Here is a 16,989-nt window from a genome sequence, read left to right as displayed (position 1 = left end):
CTATCTTCTAAGATAAGCCGTAGTGTCAGTATTGCCTCACGTGTTCCAATATTTCTACGGAATCCAAACTGACCTTCCCCGAGGACGGATTCTACCAATTGTTCCATTCGTCTGTAAAGAATTCGCGTTAGTATTTTGCAGCTCTGACTTATTAAACTGATAGTTCGGTAATTTTCACATTTGTCAGCACCTGTTTTCTTTGGTATTGGAATTATTATATTCTTCTTGAAGTCTGAGGGTATTTCGCCTGTCTCTTACATCTTGCTCACCAGACGGTACAGTTTTGTCATGACTGGCTCTCCCAAGGCTATCAGTAGTTCTAATGGAATGTTGTCCACTCCCGGGGCCTTGTTTCGACTCAGGTCTTTCAGTGCTCTGTCAAACTCTTCACGCACTATCCTATCTCCCATTTCATCTTCATCTACATCCTCTTCCATTTCCATAATATTGTCAAGTACAGCGCCCTTGTATTGACTCTCTATATACTCCTTCCACCTTTCTGCTTTCCCTTCTTTGCTTAGAACTGGGTTTCCATCTGAGCTCTTGATATTCATACAATGTATGGAATGTTTTTTTACGACCAGCTATAGAATCACAAACCGGCGAGTTTTCTGCATGCAGTAAATAAATGGCAAAAAGTATATACGATTGTTCGCCAGAGTCCACAGCAGTGGGGCGACTCTCTCCGGTTGGCCGTACTGACACGTGCGGTCACTGGTTGGTTGCAGGTGGTGGCGCGAGTCGGGCACGCCGGTGTCGTCGGCGGGCCGCGTGTGGGCGTCGCAGGACGCGCTGCACATCCGAGGCTCCAGGCCCGAGGACGCGGGCAGGTGGGAGTGCCGCGTGCACAACGCCTTCGGCGAGCAGCGCGTCCACACCTCGCTCTCCGTCACGGCGCCCCTGGCGGCGCACGTCACGCCACACCTGCTGGTACGTCACCTCACGTCACTCACCTCACATCTCTTGTTACTAAATTTACTACCACTTTCCTTAAAAGTTAAACACCTTTGGCTAATAGAACTTAACAGTTTTCGTAGTAATGGCCGCTATCGACAGGGGATCTCAAGTTGATTCCGTATTTCTAGATTTCTGGAAAGCTTTTGACACCATTCCTCACAAGCGACTTCTAATCAAGCTGCGGGCCTACGGGGTATCGTCTCAGTTGTGCGACTGGGTTCGTGATTTCCTGTCAGGAAGGTCGCAGTTCGTAGTAATAGACGGCAAATCATCGAGTAAAACTGAAGTGATATCAGGTGTTCCCCAGGGAAGCGTCCTGGGACCTCTGCTGTTTCTGATCTATATAAATTACCTGGGTGACAATCTGGGCAGTTCTCTTAGGCTGTTCGCAGATGATGCTGTAATTTACCGTCTAGTAAGGTCATCCGAAGACCAGTATCAGTTGAAAAGCGATTTAGAAAAGATTGCTGTATGGTGTGGCAGGTGGCAGTTGACGCTAAATAACGAAAAGTGTGAGGTGATCCACATGAGTTCCAAAAGAAATCCGTTGGAATTCGATTACTCGATAAATAGTAAAATTCTCAAGGCTGTCAATTCAACTAAGTACCTGGGTGTTAAAATTACGAACAACTTCAGTTGGAAAGACCACATAGATAATATTGTGGGGAAGGCGAGCCAAAGGTTGCGTTTCATTGGCAGCACATTTAGAAGATGCAACAAGTCCACTAAAGAGACAGCTTACACTACACTCGTTCGTCCTCTGTTAGAATACTGCTGCGCGGTGTGGGATCCTTACCAGGTGGGATTGACGGAGGACATCGAAAGAGCCGGCCGAAGTGGCCGTGCGGTTAAAGGCGCTGCAGTCTGGAACCGCAAGACCGCTACGGTCGCAGGTTCGAATCCTGCCTCGGGCATGGATGTTTGTGATGTCCTTAGGTTAGTTAGGTTTAAGTAGTTCTAAGTTCTAGGGGACTAATGACCTCAGCAGTTGAGTCCCATAGTGCTCAGAGCCATTTGAACCATTTTTTTGACATCGAAAGGCTGCAAAATAGGGCAGCTCGTTTTGTATTATCACGTAATAGGGGAGAGAGTGTGGCAGATATGATACGCGAGTTGGGATGGAAGTCATTAAAGCAAAGACGTTTTTCGTCGCGGCGAGATCTATTTACGAAATTTCAGTCACCAACTTTCTCTTCCGAATGCGAAAATATTTAGTTGAGCCCAACCTACATAGCTAGGAATGATAATCAAAACAAAATAAGAGAAATCAGAGCTCGAACAGAAAGGTTTAGGTGTTCGTTTGTCCCGCGCGCTGTTCGGGAATGGAATGGTAGAGAGATAGTATGATTGTGTTCGATGAACCCTCTGCCAAGCACTTAAATGTGAATTGCAGACTAATCATGTAGATTTAGATGTAGATGTATAAAGTCGTACAAAGTTACAAATGAAGATGACTGGATATGACGTTCTTCGAGAAGGAAAATCTCCTCCATAAAAATCGACACGGATTCATCAAACAGACATCCTGCGAAGCTCAGCTCGCTCTGTTCCTCCATGAGACTCACGGTGCCGTAGACGATGGCGCTCAGGTTGATGCCGTGTCGCTTGACTTCAGAAAAGCATTTGACACCGTTCCGCACTGCCTTTTAGCGAGTGGAGGAGCAGATTTGTGACTGGATTCAAGACTTCCTTGCGGACAGAACTCAACATGTCACTCTTAACGGAACAAAATCGACAGATGTAAAGGTAATTTCCGGTGTAACCCACCTGTGATAGGACCGTTACTTTTTAACAACTCTGGACTTGACCGCAGTCGCATTGTCCTGCTGGAATTGCCCAAGTCCGCCGGAATGCAAAATGTGCATGAATGGATGCAGGTGATCAGACAAGATGCTTACGTACGTGTCACATATCGGAGTCGTATCTAGACGTAACAGGGGTCCCATATCACTCCAACTGCACGCGCTCAACACCATTACAGAGCCTAACATGCAGGGCCCATACCCCCCACAAGTCAATCCGCTCGGTACAATTTGAAACGAGACTCATCCGACCAGGCAACATTTTTCCAGTCATCAACAGTCCAATGTCGGTGTTGACGGCCTTCGACTACGAAAGCCCACATCGATGATGTTTCGTTGAATGTTTCGCACCCTGACACTTGTTGAAGGCCCAGCAGTGAAATCTGTAGCAATTTGCGGGAGGATTGCACTTCTGTCACGTTGAACGATTCTATTCAGTCGTCGTTCGTCCCGTTCTTGCAGGATTTTTTTCCGGCCGCAACGATGTCTGAGATTTGACGTTTTACCGCATTCCTGATATTCATGGTACATTCGTGAAATGGTAGTATGGGAAAACCCCACCTCATCGTTACTCCGGAAATGCTATGTCCTATCGCTCGTGCGCCCACTATAATACCCCATTCAAACTCACCAAATCTTGATAACCTGCCGTTGTAGCAGCAGTAGCTCATCTAACAACTGCGCCAGCCACTTGTTGTCTTAAACAGACGTTGCCGCAGCCCCGGATTCTGTCTGTTTACATACTTCTGCATTTGAATACGCGTGCCTATACCACTTTCTTTGGCGCTTCAGTGTATATAAACAATCCAATAGAAAGCGTCCGATGTTCTCTAAGGCTGTTCGCAGATATAAACAATCTAGTAGAGAGCGTCCGATGTTCTCTAAGGCTGTTCGCAGATGATGCGGTTGTTTATAACAAAGTAGCAACGCCAGAACGTAGTAACCATTTGCAGAATAACCTACAGAGAATTGATAAATGCCGGCCGCGGTGGTCTAGCGGTTCTAGGCGCGCAGTCCGGAACCGCGCGACTGCTACGGTCGCAGGTTCGAATCCTGCCTCGGGCATGGATGTGTGTGATGTCCTTCGGTTAGTTAGGTTTAAGTAGTTCTAAGTTCTAGGGGACTGATGACCACAGATGTTAAGTCCCATAGTGCTCAGAACCATTTTTGAATTGATAAATGTTGTATGCTCTGGCAGTTGACCCTGAACATAAATAAATATAACACATAGGAAAAGAAATCCACTACTGTATAGCTACACGACTGGTAACAAAGCGCTGGAAAAAGTCTTTGCCGTAAAATATCTAGGAATAACTATCCGGAACGACCTTAAGTGAAATGACCATATAAAACAAGTAGTGGGAAAAGCAGATGTCAGACAGATTTATAGGAAGAATCTTAATGAAATGTAGCTCATCCACGAAGGAAGTGGGTTATAAGGCACTTGTTCAACCCATCCTTGAGTATTATTCATTTATCTGGGATCCCTACCAGATAGGACTGATAAAAGAGGTAGAGAAGATCCAACGAAGAGCGGCACGTTTCTTCACGGGATCGTTTAGTCAGCACGAAAGCGTTACGCAGATGCTCGACAAATTTCATTGGCAACGTTATAAGAGAGGTGTTGAGCATCACGGAGAGATTTACTATAGAAATTTCGAGCGAGCACTTTCCGCGAAGAGTCGGACAACATTTTCCCCCCTACATAATATGACTTGCGTATTGATCCTCAGGAGAAAATTCGAGAAATTAGAGCCAATGCAGAGGATTACCGATAATCATTCTTCCGACTCGTTATTCGCTAGTGGAACAGGGTTGGAGAGCTCAATTAGTGATACAAAAAGTACCCTTCGCCACACACTATAAGGAGGCTTGTGGAGTATGATGAAGATGTAGATATGTTTCATCAGTTGGCTATCAGCTTCAGGCTGTAACGGTACGCCTGCTATAGCCCCAGTAATGTTTCATTTTCCTACGTTCAGCAAGTGCGAGTTAATTTTGTCTCAAAGCGAACTCCGGGGCAGATACCGATCTGCCAGTGAGTATTCGCACACCATCTAGCGTAGTCATCTCTGCTACTACACGACTATACTGGAATGCGGAATCCGGACTCCCCTATCCGTTGCGGGTTGCCTATCAAACGACTTCCAGGAGCAATAAAAGTTCGATTTTCAGTATTTTCCATTGTTATTTACCGAATTTAAAAATTTAATATGCATTCATTATCTACTCTTTAAGAGGTATACCCGTTACAAGTTTGACACAATAACGCAAGTACCAAAGTCAGTAACAGTGTGATTGTCTTGAGGCGAACTACTTGATAGCGTCCACATACCCGGAGTTCATACATCTGGTATTTGATAATGAGGGCACTTATCGACTTCCAACAGACTTTACGCATAATTTCAGACCTTTACGAAACTTTTTCTCGCTGAAATCCTCCCATAAAATGATGAAAACAGTTTCGCTCATGAAGCAATAAAACTTCAGCATCAGATATTGCGTTTTAATTGAAACGTCCCCTTAGAAAAATTATAAATGACTGCTTAAACTGACACACTATATTTTTAGCGCGACGCAATCTGACTTTCAAAAATCCCTACTAAATAATCGCCCTGACTAACAATAACTTATACCTTTCATGAATCACTTACCTCACAAAAATCTTCGTTACACAAACTATTGCAATACAGCGAGCGCCACTACCAGCTAAATAAAAGATTATAACTACTGAAGGCACTAACTGCTGATAGGCATAGTTAGAAAATGAAAGATTTTGATAGAGAACAAACAATGTATTTACCTTAATAGTGTTCAAAAGTCATGATATATATCAGTTCATGACATCCAGTCTTACAAATTTACCGTCTCTGATGGACACACGTCCAGATCATCCGCTCTCAAAACTCCGCCATTTCTCTCCCCACATCCACCACTGCTGGCGGCTCACCTCCAACTGCACAACGCTACGCGCTGTTAACAGCCAACTGCAGAACACTACAATGGCAAATATTCCAACAACAAAGCCAACCAGCCACAGACTGCACACAGCACAGCCAGTGATTTTCATACAGAGCGCTACGTGGCGTTACCAATATAAAACCTAAAAAGCCTACTTACATAATTTATTACTTCTGTACTAGCGAGCTTATTCGCAACACATTTTTCAAACAGTATCGACATATGCCACTGAATGTGCCTGCAAAATTATACCATTGTACGGGATTTAGTTCAGGCAACATGATGTCATAGACATTTAGATGTGTGAAAACTAAATTCTGCATAAAATGGCATGCAGTAAAACTTCAACATCAGTCACGGCGTTTTAAACTGTTACTTTTTTCCTGCTTAAGTGGAGTCACGAACGATGTTGGTCGAGTTTATGCTTGCTCTGCGCATCTACAAGGTGAAAATATGAAAAAAAACGTAAATTAGTTACAAACAACGGAGTGCACACACTTTATTCAACATGTAAAAACGTTACTAGAGATATTCAGCCGGCTGTTGTGGCCGAGCGGTTGTAGGCGCTTCAGTCTGGAACCACGTGACCGCTACGGGCGCAGGTTCGAATCCTGCCTCGGGCATAGTTGTGTTAGTTAGGTTTAAGTAGTTGTAAGTTCTAGGGGACTGATGACCTCAGATGTTAAGTCCCATAGTGCTCAGAGCCATTTGAACCATTTTGAACAGATATTCAGATTTAGGTTATGACATGTTCGATATGCCTACCATCATCGGTGATGATCTGGAGCAGACGGAAAGCGAAATTCTGCATGACTTGCTGAAATGTCGGAACATCGATGCTGTCGATGACCTCCTAAATGGGTGTTTTCAGCTGAGCAGTGGTTTTGGGTTTATTGCTGTACATCTTCTCTGTAATTAAGTGCCACAAAAAGGAGTCGCATTTGTTCAGATCCGGAAAACATGGCGGCCAATAGAGGCTGATGCCAGTGGCCTCTGGGTACCTCGAGCCAGAATACGGTCCCCAACGTGCTCCTCCAGGACATCACTCTCCTGCTTCAACGGGGTTGAGCTTCGTCTTGCATAAACCACATCTTGTTGAAATCAGCGTCACTTCACATAACGGGAATCATCGTCCAAGACCTTCACGTACCGTTCGGTAGTCACTATGGCATCAAGAAATATCTCACAGATTATTCCGTGAGTGGACACTGCACGTCACGCAGTCAACCTTTGAGGGCAAGCAGACTTCTCAGTCGCGAAATGCGGATTCTCAGTCCGCCAAATGCGCTCAGGCACGCTGTAACGTGACATTTTTTATGTGCAAATGGCCGACAACAAGCCGCGTGCGCGTGTGCACACTAATTCCCATCATGCCCCACGGCCAACCGAGCAGTTTGAACGTCTTAATGCAAACAGTTCAGAAGTTACGACGGTTTTATTTCATATAGTTCAATAATTGTCACACTGTCCATCACACATTCTCCGACAGCCAATGAGCGTTAAGTTACGTGAGCGCTCTGTTGTGATTAAACGTGACCTTAGAGAATTATTTAACAGATTTTTATTCTATTTGTTGCGAGCAGTCACCTGTGATGGTGGTGGTAAGCGACAAATTCTACATAAGCAAGTGAGAGGCATAATTTGCAGGATACAAGCTTTCTTAAAGTGCAATGAACGTGTATGCGCGTGCTGTGGGGCGGCGGGTGGAGTTACAGGTTGCTGTTATTTAATGTTTGGTTTGTAATGTAGAAACATTTCCCGTCCGTTTACCATATGTGGGGCTGCTAGTTGAAATTATTTGTTGTGTTTTATATAATGTTTTGTGATGTAGAAAAGATGCATTCCTCGCCGTTTTAACCATATGTGGGGCGGCGAGTGGAATTAATTGTTATATAAATGTTTCTATTTTTTATGCTGTCTTTTGCCGTTCTCAACACTGGCTCTCTAACTTCAATATTGGCAACCAGAAAGTGTTTAGCAAAACGTGAAGCATGTAATTAGAATTCCTAGTGCCCACTTCATCTGAGAAATACACTTAGAGCTACAGCTTAAAGCACTGAGGAATTAGGAAATTGTCTGGGATTCATAATCAAAAACGATCGTGAAAAAAAAACGTTCTCTATTTTCTGAAAGTCACAGATGAAAAAAAAAAAAGAATCCACACAATCTAACTAACAGAGCAGTTCAGAGTAATGCGCGGATGCAACTATAACTGTCCAAATTAAATGTTTAAGTGAATTCTCGCCATAATTTGATGATAATGTTCATCAAACGCCACGCTAAATAATGGTAGAATGTCTGTCCCGCGGCGGCACGTGAAAATACGACATACGCAAACTGAAGATAGATAATTAAAATCATCCCAGAATTAACACTTCACTCGAAAATGATTTCATGGTTACGCGTATCCCGAGTAACTTAATACGGCATCCGAGGCTGTTTATAGCAATGATACCGACGCGGCGCGACTCCCGACACATGGTGTGCTATTTAGCGTCTGGAGAGAACTGGGGCCTTGCTTCCTCGCGCAGCGTTCTTATATATAAAGCCGCGGTGCGGACGGCTAAGGGAACGCCTGATCAAATCGGCTCTCCCGACTAGCCGCTGGGCTAGTAATGCACCACATTAAGTTATTGAATAAATCATAGCTTCTTTTGCTGGTGGCCGATGAAGCTCTCAATTGAAATGTGCATTCAACACACAGGTAAGTAATCATAATAAAAGTTTGACGAGGCTAAATTAAATATTTTGGGCGAGAGAATTAATTTAATTACACTGCACGCAGTAGACGAGCTCTGAACTTGCCCTTTGGAGATACGTTATCGCTATAGTTTTATAGTTATTCAAATGAAACTTCTCACATCTTTATGGTTATAGCGGATCTCCATTCTACTTAAATGTAAACATCCTAGCCTTATTTATTAGCCTACGTAATCTATCTTGCTTCCTTAATTTTTAAGACAAAAACCAGAAAATTATGAATTTCAACTAAAATCTTAATTTGTGAGATCCAAAGTACTGTTTCTATTAAATTATTATGGAAAAGGAATCTAAATATAAATTTTTAAATCTCTAGCTCTTTTCTGTTGCGCCAATGATTTTTACAGAAAAACATCCAAATTTCGAAAATGGTTAAAGTTATCGAACTGATATTCAACACATATTAATTTAGTATTACTCCTGACATACTAGAACCGTTTCAGGTTATTTGCTTGATTTTTAAAGTATTGCGCAACATTTATGACGTCAGAGCTAGTTACAGCGGACTGGCTGGCACACAATGGAAAGACTGATGTGAATTTACTACGGCGTGAGTAGGCTGCTTCCCTACAGTACCGAAACTCTCGCTTGGAATCGTCTGCGCCTCGACCTGCTGGCCGGCCGCAGTGGTCTCGCGGTTCTAGGCGCGCAGTCCGGAACCGTGGAACTGCTACGGTCGCAGGTTCGAATCCTGCCTCGGGCATGGATGTGTGTGATGTCCTTAGGTTAGTTAGGTTTAAGTAGTTCTAAGTTCTAGGGGGCTGATAACCACAGCAGTTGAGTCCCATAGTGCTCAGAGCCATTTTTTCGACCTGCTGGAACCGCCATCGTTCGTGAATCAGACTATAACGCTAGGTACAGTAAGCGAAGTGACAACGAAAGAGAATCGTCTCGCTAACACAGCTTATTTTTTCGTAGAGTTCTTTATATCAGTGATAGTGAGCAGTCGTGGACACAGTGTGGGAAGAAAACCTCTAACACAGTTGTACAAAATGGTATATTGCAGCCGCCAAGTATGTTATGAAAGTCGCTAAGCTTAATGTTAGCAAAGAATTCTGCAGTGACTTAGTAACGGTTGTTGTAATGAAGAATGGTCAGATTGTCGGCTAACTGTGCAAAGGATACAGCATCTCGTGTGGCCTGTGGGCTGTGGCCTTATAGTATGAACCATACCGGCATTTTCCTGAAGAAAATTTGGGGAACCACGGAAAACCAACATCAGGATGGTCACATGATCTACTCTTCTAAAGACAAGACCAGTCTGTTTAAAACAGTGCTACCACGTTCCATTCATCCCTAGGACGTAACACCGTTTTACAAAAAAGTCAATTAATCATATTAAAGGCTAGGGCTACGATGTTCACTTATTTCTCACTCCTAGTTTTGTAAAGCCAAGCCTCTCTCACATTTGTGATAACGCTTTTATTAATTACTTACATGAATAGTGCTTCTGTTATTACTTGTTTTCATTTCGTTGTCAGTGAATGAATCCCATATTTTCGCTTGTTTAATGATTTAAGTTATTAATGTTTCATATTATATGTGTCAATGCTGGTACTATACAAATTAATATCTTCGGAGTTAAACAAATACATTCCATCAAATACTATATAAAAATAGCTTGCTGTCCAAGCGTATACGACATGCAGTGAAATATCACGACTCCAATTACTATAGGTAAAAAATCATATTAACTTTTGTTCAGATGATGCGCTGTCGTGATACCGTTTACAATGAAAACAATTTTTTTTTACATGTGTTCATGTTAATCCACTCAGTGTTCGAAGTCTACATTTCAGTGAAACGTTTCCGTTCGAAAGTGTTAAAATCGCTCATACAACTACTTACCCTGACTGTTTATAATATTTATTTATTTAGCGTATGGCAAGTACAAATCACGTTCATAGAGAAATAAGCTGCTACAATAACTTTATAACTTTGGCACTAAAAAACAAGACATAAAGAATTAAATTCAGTTATGTCATGAACAACATATATATAATTACAAATTAACATTTAGGTTTTTAGTATATTGAACTGCACTTAGAGTCGCATCCAGGAAGTCCGTTGTTTGACCTGAGTAGGCTCTCAGAGGGCACTCTGCAATGATGTGCCGGATCGTCTGCTTCTCAGCGCCGCAGTCGCATTTTGGGGATGGTGCTCTTCCCCATTTGTGTAGAGAGTCCGCACATCGACCGTGGCCCGTCCTGATCCTGTTCAGGGTGGTCCAGGTTTTACGTGGTAAGCCAAAGCCTGGAGGTCTGTTCGACGGTTTCAGTAAGGTGTTTACCTGTGGTGGTGCTGATTCTTCCCATTCCACTTTCCAGCGTTCTTCAAGACAGAAACCATTTTCCTCCAGATCTTTGGCCCTTATAAGAGGTGGATGTCTAGAGCGCAATCTATCTCTGTCAATGCCATTGCTCAAAGCGTGAATCGGAAGTTGCGGGTTGTCTTGTATTTTTTTAAATTCTCTGAGAAGCGCATGTTCTCTTAGTAAGTGAGGTGGCGGTATGTGGCTCAGTGCAGGTAGCCAGTGAATGGGGGTTGATTTTATTGTACCTGAAATAATCCTCATAGTTTCGTTCAGTACTGTGTCCACCATCTTGGTGTGAGCGCTCTTTAGCCAAACAGGGAAACAGTACTCTGCCGCAGAGTAGACAAGCCCCAAAGCAGAGCATCGCAAGGTAGAGGCGGAGGAGCCCCAGCTGGTACCACATACTTTCTGAATGATATTGTTCCTAGTACGGATTTTTGCAACAGTGTTGATGAGGTGTTGTTTGTAGCTCAGGGTTCTCTCTAATGTCACTCCCAGGAATTTTGGATTTTTATTACAATGCAGAATATTGTTATCAAAATATATCTTAAGGCGTCTGTTAGCCAATTTATTGTTCAGGTGGAAACACAGCCTCAGTTTTAGTTGGATTAGGTTGTAGTCTCCATTCACGAAAGTACGTTCCCAGCAAGGACAAGTCGCTTGTCAGGACAGTCTCAGTATGCTCCATATCTCCATGTTGTGTAGCTATGGCCCAGTCATCTGCATATCCAAACTTTTCAGGTTTAGTATTAGGCATATCGGCTATATACATGCTGAAAAGAAGCGGTGCCAGGACCTTGGGGCAAGCCATTATTGAGCTTCATTGTTTTGCTCCTATAATTTCCAAGTATCACCTGGAATGGTCTGTTGCAGAGCATCTCTTTGGTAAGGTTAGCCATTTTCAAACATGGCACGATGCGGAGTAGTTTGTAAATCAGGCCTTGCCTCCACACAGTATCATAAGCCGCTGTCGGGTCTATAAATACCACGGATGTTTTTTCTTGTCTTTGGAAGCCTGCCTCGATGTAGGAAGTTAGTGAGAGGACTTGATCTGTACAGCTCCTGTTTGGCCGGAAGCCTGCTTGTTCCACAAGGGTACACCTTAGTATATCTGGACTTATTCTGTTACATATAAGCCTCTCCAGTAGTTTGTAGATCATGCTAAGAAGGGCAATTGGGCGGTAGCTGTTTGGTTGGTCATTCGGTTAACCTGGTTTCAGTATCGCTATGATTTTTGCTTTCTTAAGGGTATTTGGTATTCTTCCAGTTTCCATCATGCTGGAGAAGAACTGTGCAAGCCATAATTTTGCAAATTTACCGCAGTGAATCAGAAACTCTGGATGAATTCCATCAAAACCTGGGGCTTTCCGTGGCTTGATGTCTCTCAGAGCCAGTGTTATCTCTTTCGATTGAGAAGGGCTGCGAGTGTAGTGAATTGTTTCCTACTAAAGATTTCAACTTTTTAAATTCCTTTTTAACTTTTATGGTATGAGCTCGATCCCCTGGAGCTCTAGAGGTTTTACTGATGTGCGCCGCAACTGTGATTGGAGAAATAGAGCTGGTTGGTCGTTGGTTCCTGCTACTGCCACCAAGCTTCCGAAGTAGCGACCACGCCTTTCTGCTTGATTTTGTGAAGTCCATTTCCTCAACAGTCTCTATCCGTTTAGTGCGCCTGGCAGCGTCCAGACTGTACAATAAGTCACCTGCAATCTCCCTATCCCCATGCTCTAGGAACTGTTTATAGAGGCGCTCACTCTCTTCGTTCCACCCCGGCACGTATTCATTTCTAAATCCCCGGGGAATGCTGTTCTTAGCTGAGCTGATGACTGCTCCCACAAATCTTTTGTAATTTTTATAAGGACATAGAGGATGTTTATAATAAAGTTATACATATAACCAGCCATCACGCTGCGCATTGCACCTTTGGTACGGGGAAATTTATTCATGAATTAATTTACTGTGTGTCTTTCTAAATGAATGAAGTGTAACGTTGTGTGCTGTGTGTGTGAATACTGTACGGGAGTGTATATTGCATTATGCAGCGTAGCCCCAATCAATGTGTACTATTTATGGCATTCCCTAACCATCTCGCCATTATATTGATGGCTACCGGTCAGATTCCTTTCAGAGTATGCTTATACAATAGTTCCATACTTAGCAATCATATACAATCACTCGCTCGTAGAAAGACCAGTACCCAAAGACTGAAAAATTGGGCAGGTCACACCAATACCCCCCCCCCCAAAAAAAAAAAATAGGAGTAATCCACTGAATTAAAGACCCAAATCATTAACGTCAATTTGCAACAGGATTTTGGAATATATACTGTGCTCGAACATTATGAACTACATCGAAGTAAAGGATTTGTATGCCAACAGCCAACACAGATTCAGAAAATATCGTTCTTGTGAAACTAAACTGGCTCTTTATTCTCACAGAAGTAGTGAGTGATACGGACAGGAAATGTCAAATTGACTCCATATCTTTAGATTTCTAGAAGGTTTGGACATCGTTCCTTACAAGGACTTTAATCAAATTGCGTGCCCATGGAGTATCGTCTCAGTTGTGCGACTGGATCGTCATTTCCTGTCAGAAAATCGCAATTCGCACTAACTGACAAAGTCTTCGAGTACAGCAGAATTGGCGTTTATCAAAAAAGCGTCGTAGGGCCTCTGCTGTTCCTGATCTACATAAATAATGAAACAATCTGAGTAGCACTCTTAGATTGTTTGCAGGCGATACTGTCATTTACCATTTTATAAAGTCGTCAGATGATCAAACCCAATTGCAAAACGATTTAGACAAGATATCTATACGATGCGGAAAGTGACAAATTACTCTAAATAATGAAAAGTGTAAAGTCATCCAGATGAGTGTTAATTGGAATCCGCTAAATTTTGGTTACACAATAAATCTCACAAATCTAAAGGCTGTAAATTCAACGAAATAATTAGGTTTTATAATTATGAATATCTTAAATTGGGACGATCACATAGATACTGTTTTGGTGGAAAGAAAACCAAAGGCAGCGATTTATTGTCAGAACACTAAAAAGCTTGCTGTGCGATCTGCATCAGACAGAGCTGACGGAGGACATCGGAAGAGCTCATAGAAGGGCATCTCGCTTTGTATTATCGCGGAATAGGTGAAAAGAGTGCCACTGATATGATACACGAATTGGGGTGGCAGTCTTCAAAAGAAAGGCGCTTTCCGCTGCAGGTCCTTCCCATGAGATTTCAATCACTTACTTTTTCCTCAGATTGTGCAAAAATTTTGTTGGCGCCTATTCTCATAGGGAGAAATGATCATCATAATGAAATAAGAGAAATCACAGCTCTTACGGAAAGATTTAAGTGTTCACTTTTCCCGCACTCTGTTCTAGAATAGAACCCTCTGCCAAGCATTTAATTGCTGACTGCAGAGTAATCACGTGGATGTAGATACATATAGCAGAATTAGTTTCCGAACAGCTACTATATGTGTAAGTAGGCTGTTTAGGTTTTTTTATTGGTAACGCCACCTCTGTATGAAAACCACAGGCTGCACACAGCACAGCCAGTGATTTTCATACAGAGGTGGCGTTACCAATAAAAAAACCTAAACAGCCTACTTACATAGCCCCCATGCTCCCCACAAAAAATTTTACAAATTGTTTTGGGCACTGGCCAATACAGATTTGAAAAAATTTTTCATAATGACAGTAAGAAAGATATAAAATGCACACACTTATTAATACAATGTTGGTCAAAAGCTAAAATTTTCTCACAGTCCATAAAGACAGTCCTTATCATTCATCACAGTAAAACTGCCGTTTCTTTTCTCAAAGTCTGAGCAGCAAAAGAAAATGCACACGGAAGTAGTGGATTTCCAAGCAGTCTTGAAGAAGTAGTGTTGTCCTTCCAACGGAAAGACAGTGCTGACTCTTGACATGCAGACAGGTAATGGGCCACAACAGAGCAAACCCACAGCAGAGTCAGTCAAAATTTTGAAGAGTATTAGTAGGTAGGTCATCACAGAGTAGACCCACTGTAGTCCTGGTAGAGGTTGCGGTATTGGTGGGCCACCGGAGGTCAGACCCACTGCAGTCCTTGTAGAAATAATGGTACTGGTGGGTCATCAAAGATGCAGACCCACTGTAGTCCTTGTAGAGATGGCCAGCAGCCATCTGTTGTGACTGTGCAGCTGCACAATCACCATTGAAGAGTCTTGCAGATAATATAGCAAGTCCATAAGCACCACTTGTGCACTCACAAAGTTTTTGGAATTGTCCTTAGAACCAGCAATGCTGTTATCCAGTCCCTTGCTGAATTATTAACACACGTGCAAACACTAACAGTCCCTACTTCTCACATATTGTCCATATACTATGACCAACAAAAACGTGTGCAGTTAAATGTAACTTACAAGTTACTTAATTTGATGAACTGGTGTCAATTACAATTGTATAACATTAGAATACAATTACAAGGTACAAAATACATCATTAAAGAACATAACAATACAGATAACATTTGTAGTACAGGCTTTACAAAAGAATCGAAATAACATATACATCAGTGTTACAGGAATTATGACATGAGTACATACATAAAAGATCAGAATAACTTTGGAAACATCACCTTCACATATGAGCATTGAAACAAAACAGAATAAATAATGTCTAAACATCTTTACAAAGTAAATAACATATTGTCAGAAAAATTCTACAATGTAACTCTCATCAGATAAACACATAAAGACAGGAAAATGATAAATACACAAGTGTACATAAACACATAGCGGAATAATACGAAAGGAAAGACAGGGTTCGTTTTCAGGGTAACATTTGGTACTGCAGTCCAACCCAAAACTTCATTCCATAGATCTTTCGTCTTATTTCAACATTTGTTTCCACCAAAAAAATCCTATCCAAGCATGCTTTCTGTATCTATATGTTCACATATTTCTTACCTCATTATTTATTTTCCATTATCTTACCTCATCATTTACACTCCTGGAAATTGAAATAAGAACACCGTGAATTCATTGTCCCAGGAAGGGGAAACTTTATTGACACATTCCTGGGGTAAGATACATCGCATGATCACACTGACAGAACCACAGGCACATAGACACAGGCAACAGAGCATGCACAATGTCGGCACTAGTACAGTGTATATCCACCTTTCGCAGCAATGCAGGCTGCTATTCTCCCATGGAGACGATCGTAGAGATGCTGGATGTAGTCCTGTGGAACGGCTTGCCATGCCATTTCCACCTGGCGCCTCAGTTGGACCAGCGTTCGTGCTGGACGTGCAGACCGCGTGAGACGACGCTTCATCCAGTCCCAAACATGCTCAATGGGGGACAGATCCGGAGATCTTGCTGGCCAGGGTAGTTGACTTACACCTTCTAGAGCACGTTGGGTGGCACGGGATACATGCGGACGTGCATTGTCCTGTTGGAACAGCAAGTTCCCTTGCCGGTCTAGGAATGGTAGAACGATGGGTTCGATGACGGTTTGGATGTACCGTGCACTATTCAGTGTCCCCTCGACGATCACCAGTGGTGTACAGCCAGTGTAGGAGATCGCTCCCCACACCATGATGCCGGGTGTTGGCCCTGTGTGCCTCGGTCGTATGCAGTCCTGATTGTGGCGCTCACCTGCACGGCGCATACGACCATCATTGGCACCAAGGCAGAAGCGACTCTCATCGCTGAAGACGACACGTCTCCATTCGTCCCTCCATTCACGCCTGTCGCGACACCACTGGAGGCGGGCTGCACGATGTTGGGGCGTGAGCGGAAGACGGCCTAACGGTGTGCGGGACCGTAGCCCAGCTTCATGGAGACGGTTGCGAATGGTCCTCGCCGATACCCCAGGAGCAACAGTGTCCCTAATTTGCTGGGAAGTGGCGGTGCGGTCCCCTACGGCACTGCATAGGATCCTACGGTCTTGGCGTGCATCCGTGCGTCGCTGCGGTCCGGTCCCAGGTCGACGGGCACGTGCACCTTCCGCCGACCACTGGCGACAACATCGATGTACTGTGGAGACCTCACGCCCCACGTGTTGAGCAATTCGGCGGTACGTCCACCCGGCCTCCAGCATGCCCACTATACGCCCTCGCTCAAAGTCCGTAAGTCCGTCAACTGCACATACGGTTCACGTCCACACTGTCGCGGCATGCTACCAGTGTTAAAGACTGCGATGGAGCT

At 43.3% G+C, this 16,989-nt stretch overlaps 1 protein-coding gene across 1 annotated transcript in view; it reads left to right on the top strand.

The window, feature by feature from the left end:
* Positions 1–615: 615 nt before the first annotated feature.
* Positions 616–16,989, top strand: part of LOC126257762 (Down syndrome cell adhesion molecule-like protein Dscam2) — a 381,956-nt gene continuing 365,582 nt past the window's right edge. Inside the window, exons 1-2 of the mRNA XM_049955588.1 lie at positions 616–620; positions 729–930. Coding sequence (XP_049811545.1) covers positions 616–620; positions 729–930 — 207 coding nt within the window. The remainder of the gene's footprint in view (positions 621–728; positions 931–16,989) is intronic.

This window comes from Schistocerca nitens, chromosome 1 (genome assembly GCF_023898315.1).
Source record: "Schistocerca nitens isolate TAMUIC-IGC-003100 chromosome 1, iqSchNite1.1, whole genome shotgun sequence".
Classification (NCBI taxonomy): Eukaryota; Metazoa; Arthropoda; class Insecta; order Orthoptera; family Acrididae; genus Schistocerca; species Schistocerca nitens.
The sequence above is the reverse complement of the archived record's forward strand: the minus strand, read 5'-3'. Positions and strand labels throughout refer to the sequence as shown.